Below are 13,376 nucleotides of genomic sequence, written 5' to 3'. Positions count from 1 at the left end.
AGCGTATAACTACTGTCTTCGAAACCTGCACACATTCGCTGCCCCAGGCCGGTCCAAGCCGTCGTTCATTCCATGGTATGGCCGAGTCTGAGAACAATGCTTCGAAGATATCGAGCGCCCGCACGAAAACGACTCCGGCCTCAGAGCGCAAGAAGCTTGCACCACGGACGACGTCGGATAGACTTCCTTGGCTGAACCACAAATCTGCTCGGACTATGACTGCAGCGTCCACGGATGGTCAAAACAGTACAACCGTGGAAAGCCCATGTAGCTCGCCGGTAAATGGCAAGCAAAGCCCTAATCAATCTCCATCACCAAACACTCGTCCTTCTAGCCTCAAGGCATCTGTTTCGACTGCCTCGCAACCTATTATCACGGCTAAACCAATGGCGCAAAAGAAGTCGTTGGTGCCAGCAGCTGAGCGCCGAATCTCATCGGCGGCTTTCAGTAGCCCATCTCCAGTAACAAGACACCGGCTGTCTCAGGCGCGTCGAGCCTCTTTGGCCTCCAGCACAGTGACTCCGTTGAGGGTGGCACAAGCGTCCATATCGCAGTCACATGAACCGCAGAAGAGACTCTCAATCGTGCACATCAAGCAAGACAACGACAAGCTAGGAGACACCAATATTCATGAACCTCCCCCTCGCGTTGACAGCCTAGCATCCGTTCCGGATCATCTTCAGCAGTCCAGTACCTCAGATTCCACTAGCACAACTCCTGCAGTAGTTTCGAGAGTCCAAAAATCTCCAAATCAACCGGCACCGGTCCCAGGTACCTTCGCGGGATTCATAAATAGAAGAACCAACAACATGGTTGAGGATGTAGAGGATATGGTGAAAGAAGCCGTCGAAGTTGCTGATGTCGTTGATGATCGAGCCCAAGTGGAAGAACTATACGCAATCATCGAGGGAGCGAGAAGCGTTGTACATGATGCTTCCACCGAGCCCGGATATCTCATGACAACCGCGCTCCCTCTGAAGGTATCTGGGTCTTCAAGTTCTTCTTCTCGCCATCAAAACACAAATCCGTCTCTCATCGCCCATCAGAGTGGCGTAGATGATGTCGCTCCCGACGTCTGTCTGCCACACGATCTGCCGAGAGCCTCAGTGTCCTACGATTGGGCCTACTCGAACCAAAACGTTCGAAAAGAAGAGAGTTCCTCTACGTCGTCATGCTCGTCCAGTGATTATGAAAGCGAGCGAGACCATGTCGATTTCGACACGCGAAGCAATCTAGACCTGCCAAAGTTGGTTCAGACAGCTCCAAGAGAACACATAGATTTTGTTCTTCGCCCTGTAGGCCGAAACGAGTCTCGTGGTCGTTCTCGCCGACGTATTACCGGCAATTCCACAGCGCATCGACGTAGTCGCCACCGAAGTCATGAGCATATATCTAGACCAAGATCTCGGCCCAAACCAAGAGATGACTCAGGTTTCGGCGAGACGGATACCTCTCTCGACGAGGACGATACGCCGTCGAAGCCATGTGGCCATGAACTCACGGTACGAGAGCAGGTACATCATCACACGTTCAGTCTCCGACGACATCACCGCAGACAGCCGATTGCGCGAAATTGGTCCACAGGCAAGAAGCGTCTTACTGCTAGTATTGCATGTATCAACACAGCTCTGCTTGGCATTATCATCGGTATCTACGCGGGTGAAGTACCTCGCATACAATACTCCCTCGCGGATGAACGCCATGTCACAATCATAGGCAATGCTGTACTTTACGCTGGGCTTGCTATCTCAACCTTTTTTGCCTGGACACTACCTCTCCTACACGGACGCAAACCCTATATCCTCGCTGCTCTGGCAATCGCCTTACCACTCCAATTTCCCCAGGCCATTGTCGTCAGCGGCTTTCGCAACAAAGACACGAAGTATCGTGTCGGGCTTCTGCTTTCCCGTGGCGTATCTGGCCTCGTTTTTGGATTTGCAAATGTCAATTACATCACCGTGCTACTTGACCTCTTTGGGGCCTCTCTACAGTCCAAGAACCCTCACCAAGAGTTCGTCGTCGCGAACGATGTCCGTCGCCACGGTGGAGGTATGGGCATGTGGCTCGGCATTTGGTCATGGTGTTGGATCGGATCTCTAGCCGTTGGCTTTCAGATCGGCGCGGCGGTTATCGAGAAACTGACACCAGATTGGGGGTTCTACATCGTCGTTGTGATCATCGCTCTTGCCCTCATTCTCAACATCATGACTTCGGAAACGCGACGTGCACCATTCCGAAAATCAGTGACTGAGGTATATGATAGAGACGAAAACTATATCACAAGACGTGTGAGCCGGGGAGAAGTGAAATTACACATCGGAACTGAAGGGCCGAAGTATTGGTTTGAAGAAGTGTGGGCAGGCATCAAACTGATGGCAATGATGCTTTGTCAACCTGGTTTCCTCGTTCTGGCACTCTACCTGGGATGGATATACGCACAGGTCGTACTTGTGATTGTCCTGCTTGGTGCCCTCCTGTCGCGAGACTACAGATGGAAACCGACAAAGGTGGGTGCAGGGGTTATATCCATAGCCATCGGCGCCTTCCTTGCGATTCCCCTGACAAAAGCCGGTATCTTCTCTCGGGAGCGGAAAAGCGCATTTCGTACCGATTCTATGACGTTCCAGAAACAAGTTACCTGGTCGAGCCATCTTGTCCGCCGCGCTATCTTTACGCTCACACTCCCTCTGATGGGCATGGCGTACACTGTCTCTTCGGCTAGTCGCCCTCAACCATGGCTTGTGCCGATTGTTTTCGCTGGCGCTGTAGGCTTTCTCAGTATTCTCGCTATAGCTGAGTGCCACGGCCTGATGATGGAAACATTCGACACATGTGATCTACAACCTGGAGTTAATACGCGACATCGCCTGCAAAGCATGGCCGTACAAGATCGCAGGAGAAGGACGAATTACACCTCCTTTCCGCGTGTTACGGCTGGTATCTTTAGCAGCCAAATTATCGCGTTCATCCTCGCCGCTGTTGCAACGATGGTAGGCGGCAATATGACACGGAATCTTGGCGCTCAGAAGTCCACCGGGACTACGGCAGGCATCCTGTTTGCTCTCACTGTTCTTCTTATCCTGGTCCTATACCGCTTCAAGTCCGTACAGGTTATCCCTAATCATACATTTGGAACCAGGCGCGACACGGCAGCCTGGCAAGAATTCAAAGACCTGGAAAAAATTGGCCGAGGCAGTGACTGGAAGCCTGTTGTCATTGGAAATCCGAGTGGCAAGATGAGGAGAATGAGTGCGCTTGAGTTGGGGGCGTTGAGTCGCTGGACAGAGATTCGGAAATTGAACTTTCTAATCAAAGGAGTCATGTTAGGACAGCCAAAGGAGAAGAAGAGCTTTAGAGATAGTTGGTGATGGTGTTGCGGCCAGATCGTGTATTGCTGGAGAAGTGTTGATTGGGCGTCAGACAGTATTAACCTAAGAATGGATTACAATAACGGATTCTTGATTTCCAACGCATAACAGTTTCAGAGAAAATACAAAACCTCGGAGCGAATGGTGACCTCATATGTGCGACTAGCATGGGATTGTTGAGGTTGTGATGCCAACATTGTTAATCCCCTGAGCCATCCGGCAAGCGCGTCCGTGCGCCGCTGAAAAACCAAGCGTCACTGCCGAGCTCCATCCACCCTCACGAGCAGACGACCGGCGACACCCCATCTCCCCTTCGTCAATTCACATCAAGATGTCTCTCGCTGCATCACGTGCCGTATTACGGCAATCGACGTTCGCCGTCCGCCGCGCTGGCATCCGCAATGCCTCGACGACCGCCGAAGCCACCAACACCGTAAAGGAAACCGCGTCAAAGGCACAGTCAAAGGCATCAGAGGGTCTCACCAAGGTCACAAGCTCCGCGAGCTCTGCGGCATCGGGTGCCGGTCAAGCCGTCAACAATGCGACACAGCAAGCCACTGGACGGGTAGGAAGGATGGTCAATTTCGTGCAAGGTCAGTCACACCATCTCAAAGGCGGGGAAGTGTATCAATTGGCGACCGGAGAATCGTGTGTAGTAGCAAGAGAGGGAATAGCAAAACATGGGGCGCATTGGCTTGTCCGTGTAGCTCTACATGGCTTATCAAGCGCAGCCATATTTGCATGGTTCGATCGTGATAGTCGGTTAGGCAGGAATTCTGATGCAGCGCGATACTTTAGCTTGAACCACGTACTGACATTATCATAGGACTGGTTCCCAAGGCTACCTACTACGGAAGGGTCGGACTTGAGCTCGGCAAGCTCATTGCCCACCAGCGAAGCATGCAACCACCGTACGCCTCCCACAAGCCCGGCTTGGCATACTGGAATATCGGAATAATTACTAACTACTCCCAGATCTATCCAGACTATGCAGAACTACATCCAGCCTGCATTGAACGCTCTCCGTCACCCCAGTTCCCTCTTCAGCCGTGTGGCCAGCGAGGCCAACAGCGCCGCCCAGCAACCCGCCAACGTCCTCGCGCAAGTCCGGAACATGCCCCGCGAACAATGGTACTCTATGGGTGTTGTTGTCGCTGAGGTCATCGGTTTCTTCTCCGTTGGCGAGATCATTGGCCGATTCAAGCTTGTTGGCTACAGGCAGAAGAAGGACGAGCACCACTGAGTGCGATAAGCTTAGGACAGCTACGACACGACTTTTAAGCATGTACTAGGTTCAAGAGGCAGTGAGAAGGACTACGAGGGGTTGGCGAGGAAACACTGTACGATTTCGCGGGCAGGGAAGCTGAGCAAGTGTGTTTGCGGTGCATTAGGGATGGTAGGGATCCGATACTGTTTACTGCACATACCTCTGATTTAGATTCCATTTTCTACATGTGCAATTATTGGCAATGCATCTACTTCAGTACCACGATAAGAATAGCATAGCTGTAGCTGGTTGCGTGAATGCTCAAATGATCGGCGCTAGTTCCGCCGAACCGCCGCGGCCCAATTATTTTTCTGAGCGCGACAATTCAACTTTTGCAATCTGAACGCAGCAGAAACCCAAGACGCTATGAAAGTCAGGACGTAAATCACGCTTTCTGACTATCGTCCGACCGACCGCCCAGTATGAACGTGTTCAAACTCCTCTCGCGATCCTCGAAAGCGGCGCATACCTCGCCCGCGCAAAAGCTTCCTTCTTCCGGCGCTGTCGCAAACCCGCAGCTGTTCGGCCACGACGAGCCAACACAACCATCGGAAACATCGAATACTAGTCGCAAGAGGAAAAGAGGGCAGAATCTGGTAGACGCATCTTCGAGCGCCACTGAACTACCCGCCGATCTTGACTTCTTTGGCAGCGGTGCAAGCAAAGATTCAGAGGCGAACGGAGGTACTCTTTCCAAGAAGCAGAGGAAGAAGCAGAAGCAGCAAGAGAGGAAAGAAGAAGCTAGTCTTCAGGATAGCGCAAACGAAATAGAGGAGGAGCTATACGATGTGGATGAGTGCAAGAGGATACTGCGCTCGCACAAGCTGAAGGTTGCAATACTGGACGACTTTGCGCCGCAAGTAGAAGAGCAAAGCAAAGAGAAGAAGTCGAAGAAAAGGAGGAAAGAGAAAGAAGTCAAGGAAAAGAAGAAGGATGTAAAGAAGTCACTCTACCCACAACCCCTCACCTCGTTTGCGCAACTACGAACGCGATATGACATCTCGAGACGTTTGGCGGGGAACATAGCAGAGCAGGGATACAAGCTGCCCACTGAAGTTCAACTCGGGGCTCTACCGCTGCTACTAGGCAATAAGGGTCGCAAGATTTCAACCGACGTCGAAGGCTTGTCTGGTGCTGAGTTCAATGGAGACATTGATCTACTGACGGTAGCGCCTACGGGCAGTGGAAAGACCATAGCGTTTCTGATACCGATCATTGATTCGCTGCTAGTTGAGAGCAAAACTGTGGATACGAAAGAGGGCCCTCGCGCTGTAATCCTCGCTCCTACAAGAGAGCTTGCGGCGCAGATTGTCAATGAGGCGAGGAAATTGGCAAAAGGCACGGCAATCAAGGCTACACTTATGAGGAAGGGTATGCGAGTCGTGCAGGAACCAGAGGAGACACACGATGATGCGGCGGGCTTGGCTGAGGCGTCAGAAGATGACGAAGATGATTCTCAATCCGATGAAGAAGAGACGGCAGCCCCGAAGAAGAAGAAGCAGGCTGGTCGACGGGCCGAACTTGTGAAAGCCGCCATTCTGGTCGCAACTCCACTTGCTTTGCTCAATGCCTTGAAGCGCAGAGATAGCACTGTTGCCAACATCCCTAGCGTATCCCAACTCGTCCTCGACGAAGCTGATGTTCTCATCGATCCTCTCTTCCGTGAACAAACGCTTGCGATATGGAACGCTTGCACGAATCCCAGGCTTCGAATTGGTCTATGGTCAGCAACGATGGGGTCCAATATCGATAGCCTAACGACATCCACCTTGAACGACCGATGGTCCCTTCTGTCGTCTTCACAGTCCGACCTTCCTCCGCGACCGCCGCTTATCCGGCTTGTAGTCGGACTCAAAGACTCCGCCATACCAAACATCTCACACCAATTGACTTATGCTGCTACCGAGCAAGGCAAGCTTCTCGGTCTACGTCAACTCCTTCATCCAACGTCTGTGTTCAACAACTCGAATCAGCCCACGCTCCGCCCACCGTTCCTAGTCTTCACACAAACGATACCCCGAGCCATAGCCCTCCATTCTGAACTCCTCTACGATATACCCCCAGAAGCAGGCGGTAGCTCGCGCATCGCCGTCCTACACGCCGATCTCTCCTCTTCCGCACGCGACAGCATAATGACGCGCTTCCGAAAAGGCGAGATCTGGGTTCTTATAACTACAGACCTTCTAGCCCGTGGCGTAGACTTCCGCGGTCTAAACGGTGTCGTAAATTACGATGTACCTACCTCCGCAGCCGGCTACGTCCACCGCGTAGGCCGCACAGGACGTGCTGGTCGTCAAGGCGGCGTCGCAGTCACGTTTTACACGCAAGACGATATTCCCTATATCAAGCTCATTGCCAATGTTATTCGCGCTTCTGAGAAACTGAGGGGACTTGGTGATGAAGAAGGCAGTGTTAAACAATGGATGCTGGACGCGCTGCCTACGCCAAGTAAGAGGGACAGACAGTTGCTTAAGAAACGCGGTGTGGAGGCTAGGCGCACGGTCAAGGGGAAGGATGGGAAGCCTGAGAGTAGGATTAGTAGTAAGAGTGGGTACGATAGAAAGATTGAGAATCGGAAGAGAGGGGCTCGGGAGGCGGCGAAGAAGAGGGAAGTTGGGGCTGCGAATGATGGTGGTGATGGTGGGAGTGATGGAGAGAGTGCGTTTGAGGGATTTGAGTAAGCTGGACTGAACCATCTGTTGTCATGGTGTAATATGTTCGAACAGTTTATATATGTATCCATGACTCCGTCTACACGCCCCACCGCTACGGTATGTCCAGATGTTCAAGCCTTTTCCAGGCCTTTGTTCTCTATTACGGATATCCACATGTTCATATGAACACTACCTCAAACTAATATGTACATGCTACCAGTATCCAATATACTGATATAACCTGCGCTTTCGTTTAGCGTTTCGGAGGCTGTCACGAGTTGTAAGTGATGATGATGAAATGTCTTGGACTTCACACCCTTTTCGACCATCTTGTTTTAAAGCACTTGACAAAGGATAGCTCTTTCACAATTTCTACTAGACATTTCCAGGGAGTGTTGTTGACACAGGAAGGTTTCCGGGACCCTGGACAACTAAAACTGCCGACTTTGCTTTTTCCTTTAGCGTCCCTGGGCCTTTGCCACTACGGGTATGCCCGCGATATTATTTTCGTCCCCGGTTATTGCAGTGATGGTGTGTGGGCTGTGCTTATCATGGGAAAGATAAGTCCTCCATGTTGGAGCATAGTGGATGCATCGGGGGGTTTTTCCTTCTGCTGACCGTGAGGAGACTGGTCATGCGTACGCGCGTCGATGTACTCGCTTCCCTCATAAACCTGTATCAATGGATATGGATCAAATGAGCTCCAACCGAGTGTACGCTATGTCGTGTTCTTGAGTTAGTGCACACGGTCAGTATTTGTGCAGGAGAGGTTGGTTCGCTGAGGATCAAAACATGGGAGGAAGCGGCTTCAAAGCGGGTGTGATCTTCAGAGCTCAAGTTGCAGTGTTGTCGCTTTCTCCAGCATGATCCATGGAGTTGCTGTTGCGACGAAGGGATCTTCAAAAAGCAAATACCGCCTCGCGTATCTTCTGGGAAAAAGCATATTATGGCCCACTTCCCGTCCGCTGTCTGGTGCACTCGATCACTGTATCCTCGCTTAGACGGCACCCTGAGATCTGTCGAGAGTCAGCCTCGGCCCAATTCTGTGGCTTTCGGTCCATATGACCTGCCTACCTGGTGTATGCCAGCGGTCCACCCATCCCGATATCTGTTCATGAGCGTTGAAAATGTGAGGCAATAGCTGATACGGCACCAGCTTGGGTCCTTCACCACACTCAACTTATTGATTGAGGGTGTGAAGGCATACGAGCTTTGTGTGACAACGGCCCTCAATTCCATATCCACTCGAGTCCCTCGGTTTCTACTTCTCGATCGGTGGAGTTACGGCACCGCGCTATGAAGCCATTTCCGGTCGGCGTCCTTCTCCGGACTCCAATCCCAAGAGTCTTAGTCACTAGCAATGTGACCACCATGCTTACGCAGCTTGCGACGACTTTTGCTGAGTGGCCAGCGAACTGATGGATCGGAGGAAACAGGCAAGGCGCTGCTGTGGAACCCCCTGTGGTGCAACAAAGAATTGTGCAGAGGTTGATGGTCGAGCGGGCGAGAACTGTGTTGACTTATCCATCCGCGGGCTGGTTCATAGATCAAGACGCTCTTGAGTGTGTAATCAGCTTCCAGCCTATGGGAAACTCAAATGGCGCTTCATTTGGCTCATGCCGCCTCACAGATAATCAGACTTTGTTGGTGGCGCTTGCACCACCCCGCATCCCATAGCCTAATCACGACCTGTTCAAAGGTGGTTACAGGTGTGATACTTCTGGATCATGCAATTTTCGGTGCATATGTGCCCATATCGTTCGATAAGTCAGAGTTCTGGACTTGAAGGTTCCGGTGTCCGTCCGGGGAACGGTCCAACACCAATGAATGGCAAGGTCGCCTATCGCGTCTATTTTGTCAGCTGTCTGGAGCGCCCCCGGGCATTTTGAGGCTTACGGATACGGGTAGCAGCAGGATCGTAAAGTTGCGGCTTTCTTGTTCAGACCAGGGAGCCAAGAGACGTGGGACATTTCCGGTGCAGTCGTGTAACCGTGTGGCAGTCCAGTAATTTACCATACCTGTCTGTTATGACGCGGACTAAATTTTACTCTTAAATGGCTGCCCCCTTTTGTGTGTTTCTTTCGGTACCGCACAAAAGTACGTTGATTCAACGACACACCTCAGTACTGGCGTAATGATATGGAGTCTCGTGTCACATTCCTATTTAGCTCGGCACCCGCCTACTTACCAATCCTCAGCTTTTGGAAGGTATGTACTTGTCCTTCAGGTAGAACTAGCACATAAAATTTTGTATGCATACCGGGGTAACCGAAATGCAGGCCAAGCAAGGGCTTATAATGGCGTGCATACGGCAAGGGCGCAAGCCCAGGGTAGGCGCTGCGTCTGAACTTGGTGCATGTTGAGTATCTCAACAAATTGGTATGAGCATTGGAACATGCTGAAGATATCCTGTTAATTATGCACCCAGCAGATAGTCCTAGAACAATAAAGACCATGCGATGGGCCTCGTGGTGAGGTTCTATGAAAAAAGTTCATGCGTACGCGACCTATAGGTTTCGAGAACATTCTGTTGGACGATTCGTTGATTGGACGTCCAGTGTAGACTTGAGGATCAGTATCCACGGAGAAGAGGTGTCAGGCTGAGTCAAATTGGCCAGCCCTAATCGGTTCCCTTTGATAGCTGACATGGTATACATGTTCGCCAGTATTTGACGTATGGCCGAAACCAGAAATATCCTACCAGATACGGTTGTCCTCGCAGGATACTCAGCGCCACGGGCGGGTGCCGCCTATGTAAGCTTGCGGTTGGGGGTTTGCTGTTTCAGTAAGACTTATGGTCAGATCAGCCGACTCGAAGGGAAAAGCTTATACCCTGATAGAAATTTCGAGCACGTGCTGTCTGGAGCAGCCACTCCGGTGCCGTGATATATGCACGACATCAGAGATCGACCGACGTCCTATTAGTTGACCACCCACATCACTTGGCAGTCTTGTATCATGGGAACTGATGAAAACGTACGCTCAAGTCATTGGCAACTGTTCTGCCCATAAGGGAGACCTAGTTGCCAATCTGGGCTATATGAGGGGTGTGCCTCATCGGAATGTTAGCAAAAGTCACTGTAGATGACAAAGATTAGAAACTGGAGAAGTCCTTCTTCTTTCCTTCCAAAGGATCGTCATATGCAGCTAAATGTTTTTCACACCGTTCGCGAAGGGTACGCAGGGTCATGGCTATGCAACAGGACATAAGCTATCCGGGAGGGTTTGGGACCAGGGACATGCAACCGCATACAGAATATGGATTAGGACATTCGCTATGGCCCCGGACCCTGGTCGGCTTATAGTGGCTTCCAATCTCCGGCAGTACGGGAGATGTCCCATTCAATATGACGCGGCCAACAGACACCTCAGCTGAGATCCTGCAGATAATGTTTAGAGGTGTATGGGCATTTTTTGGCCGCGCAGAGATGTCGCCGCCTGGGCAGTGTTGCCGTCCAAAAGTGAGATAAATAGTGACGTGTGAGGGCCTGCATACATGGCTCGGTTAGAAGATGGTGTGTGTGTGGGGAACAAAGTCGAGAGCGCTTCGGGACTGGCGATCAGCACGACTGACTAGCGCGTCGCAAGCGTCCTCCAGGGACTCTCCATGACCCTGGCCCCCCGCGCGGACGAAGCATCGTACGAGACTGTAGCGGGAATTGATACAATGTTATGTTTAGTACATATCTCTACGCTTGACTTAACGCGTTGCTGAGTGCAGGAGGGTGTGGACCGTCTGTTGGCGAGTACGATAGGGCACTTATGTGCGCAGGTGACTGATCGGCGCTAGTCCCTCAGTCGATCCCAGGGTGTTGTAGCTCACCAGGCCAGCAACCACCACCACTTGACCCGTCGTCATCCGTTACCAACCCACTTCTCTCGCATTTCAGACTTGCCAAATAGCGCGGTTACGTGTTGCTTCGGAGCCGAATCTCGAAGCACACAAGACGCGAGCATTATCGTGTGTCCGTTCAGGACAGTTTTTCGGTCTTGGTAGCTCCACTATCTATACTCAGAGGCGGTAGCACTCTCCCAAAAATACTCGGGATATCTGAAGATGCAAAAGCTATTGTTAAGCTGTCTGAGTGCCGCAAGAATCTCCGCTGAACAATGCCTACTGTTACTATAGAAATGACTTGGTTGAAGTTTAAGGCACTTGAGGCATAGCACCTAAACAACGACAGTGCCATCGGAAACCAGTTGTCATACTATATCCATAATACCACGACGAGACGAAAATACCGAGATCTTGCGCAAGGTCATCCACGTTCACAGAGCTCACATGGCAATCTGGCCAAGGGCCAACCCAGTTTATCGAAAGGTCATTTGGACGCCTCGTGTTAAGACGGTACAGCTTCACTAAGCCGAGAACACGTAACGACACGAAGATCTCAAGACTTGCTCGTGAAGTCGTTTGAGCAATCTTTTGGTAAGAGCAATGCGCGTTGTTGCTGTGATCTCAAGCCCTTGAATACTGTAAGGCATCAGGACTATCGTCAGCCTTGTCCAGCTTCCGATCACTGTCAATAGACGCTTCGACTGACCAACCAGCACTGCCACTTACGAATCGTATAAGGAAAGTCGCTAGGTGGGTTTATTTTCGGGGCTGCTCAAGTTGTCCTTTGGTCATAGCTCTGTGCCTCTGAGTCCAGGAGAAATGCGACAATTTGCATCTGAAATGTGAACGTCTCGCATCCGCCCTTTAGTTGGAATACCAGGGCTGGTAGGTATTGAGCTTTACTTTGTAGGATTGTGCTCAGTCGTTCTTCGTTCGGAGCAGAGCCTTGTGGCGGCTAATTGGGACAGACTGGCTTTTACAGGTCTTCCTCTGAATATCAGCAATATGGATTTGGAGTTGGACAGCTTTCATCAAGTGGTTAAACGCTCTACTACGTGATTCACTGACTAGGTCAAACATAGAGTATTCAGGTGCACCTGCGCATATGCCTCATATCCATTGTTAACAGTGCCACTCAACGAGGGTTTTATGATTGATATCCAGATGTTGAGCTTTTCATCTTGAATTTAGTCACTCTGGGAAGTCACTCTGGATGCCAAGAAATGTTGACAACAAAAGCAAACACAACATTATACGACGGCGCTTGAGCCTCCAAAGTGCCAGACCCTGTATCGTCTGTGGCGCAGGCGCGTAGCATAATTACCATTCGTGTATGACTATGGCTTTCGCGAGGAAGCGGCAAGAGATCCGCAACATGCGGAGGATCAGCTTTGCCCGTGCCTGTGGTTAATGACGCAATACCCGAGAGTATCCTGACAGCTGTCACTCGGTACCCATGGGAAATGATGTTCGCCATACTTGAGAATCGGGCATGATCACTTCTCAAGATAAGGATTTCCTTCAGCCCATGTCACAGTTAGCCTAGCGTGAGGGTTCGACAATGTGATATATTACCATATAGTATCGATGATCCAAGATACATACTCACATCTGCTTGTTTGAAAGCCGGATGTAGACATTGACGGGACCGAAAGGTAGGGCTTCATGCAGGGAAGCGCCAGCAGCCATGACCCATCTTTTGTTCGATCGCTCGCATGCTGGACGCCCACCCACCTTTGTAAATTACATGCAGCATGCACAAGCAAGCCGTTTACATGGTTGACAACAAGATAATTGGGTGCGCGTATGTCTTCCCGCGGCCCGACGTTTGGATCTGCATGAGCATGGTATAAACCCCGTCTCTGCAGCGTCCTACACGACCTTTGAGTGTGTAGGCAGGTGTACCCGGACCTTGTATCTCTTCATCCGGTGCAGGTACCTTTCCAATACTGTGGTCCAGCAGAAGTGAGACGATAATTGCAGTTAACCTGAGGCAACGTAGCAGTAAGGTCCAGGCAACTCGCTGCTGCATAGGGTAATGTCTCCGATGAGAAAGCCATCGGTCAACGTACGACCAATACAGCTTACTAGTACCTGGACGGATGGAGCACGCCTACAACACGGACTGGCGAAGCACATGGTATCATAATTCTCGCAGCAGCATCTGACCGTGACAAGCCGGCGCTGTTGCTGGTAGCTCGGTTGCAGAGAAGGAGCAATCGAATTAATTAACTGAGCAGCTCCGTAAT

The 13,376-nt window shown here is 51.1% G+C and overlaps 3 protein-coding genes across 3 annotated transcripts; all 3 read left to right on the top strand.

Moving 5' to 3' along the window:
* Positions 1 to 809: 809 nt before the first annotated feature.
* ALTATR162_LOCUS7324 (uncharacterized protein) lies at positions 810 to 3,368 on the top strand (the record flags this gene model as incomplete). The annotated part of the gene is made up of 1 exon (XM_043314952.1): positions 810 to 3,368. One exon carries the CDS (start codon positions 810 to 812, stop codon positions 3,366 to 3,368), a length of 2,559 nt encoding a protein of 852 aa, XP_043170887.1.
* A 331-nt stretch (positions 3,369 to 3,699) lies between these two features.
* ALTATR162_LOCUS7323 (uncharacterized protein) lies at positions 3,700 to 4,611 on the top strand (the record flags this gene model as incomplete). The annotated part of the gene is made up of 3 exons (XM_043314951.1): positions 3,700 to 3,961; positions 4,195 to 4,279; positions 4,344 to 4,611. The coding sequence occupies 3 exons, from the start codon at positions 3,700 to 3,702 to the stop codon at positions 4,609 to 4,611; spliced, it is 615 nt and encodes a 204-aa protein (XP_043170886.1).
* A 446-nt stretch (positions 4,612 to 5,057) lies between these two features.
* ALTATR162_LOCUS7322 (uncharacterized protein) lies at positions 5,058 to 7,316 on the top strand (the record flags this gene model as incomplete). Its single annotated transcript, XM_043314950.1, has 1 exon — positions 5,058 to 7,316. The coding sequence occupies one exon, from the start codon at positions 5,058 to 5,060 to the stop codon at positions 7,314 to 7,316; it is 2,259 nt and encodes a 752-aa protein (XP_043170885.1).
* Between the last annotated feature and the right edge of the window lie 6,060 nt (positions 7,317 to 13,376).

The sequence above is a fragment of the Alternaria atra genome (assembly GCF_907166805.1).
Source record: "Alternaria atra isolate CS162 genome assembly, contig: 28, whole genome shotgun sequence".
Lineage (NCBI taxonomy): Eukaryota > Fungi > Ascomycota > Dothideomycetes > Pleosporales > Pleosporaceae > Alternaria > Alternaria atra.
Note: the sequence above shows the minus strand (reverse complement) of the source record. Positions and strands in the feature narration are given on the sequence as shown.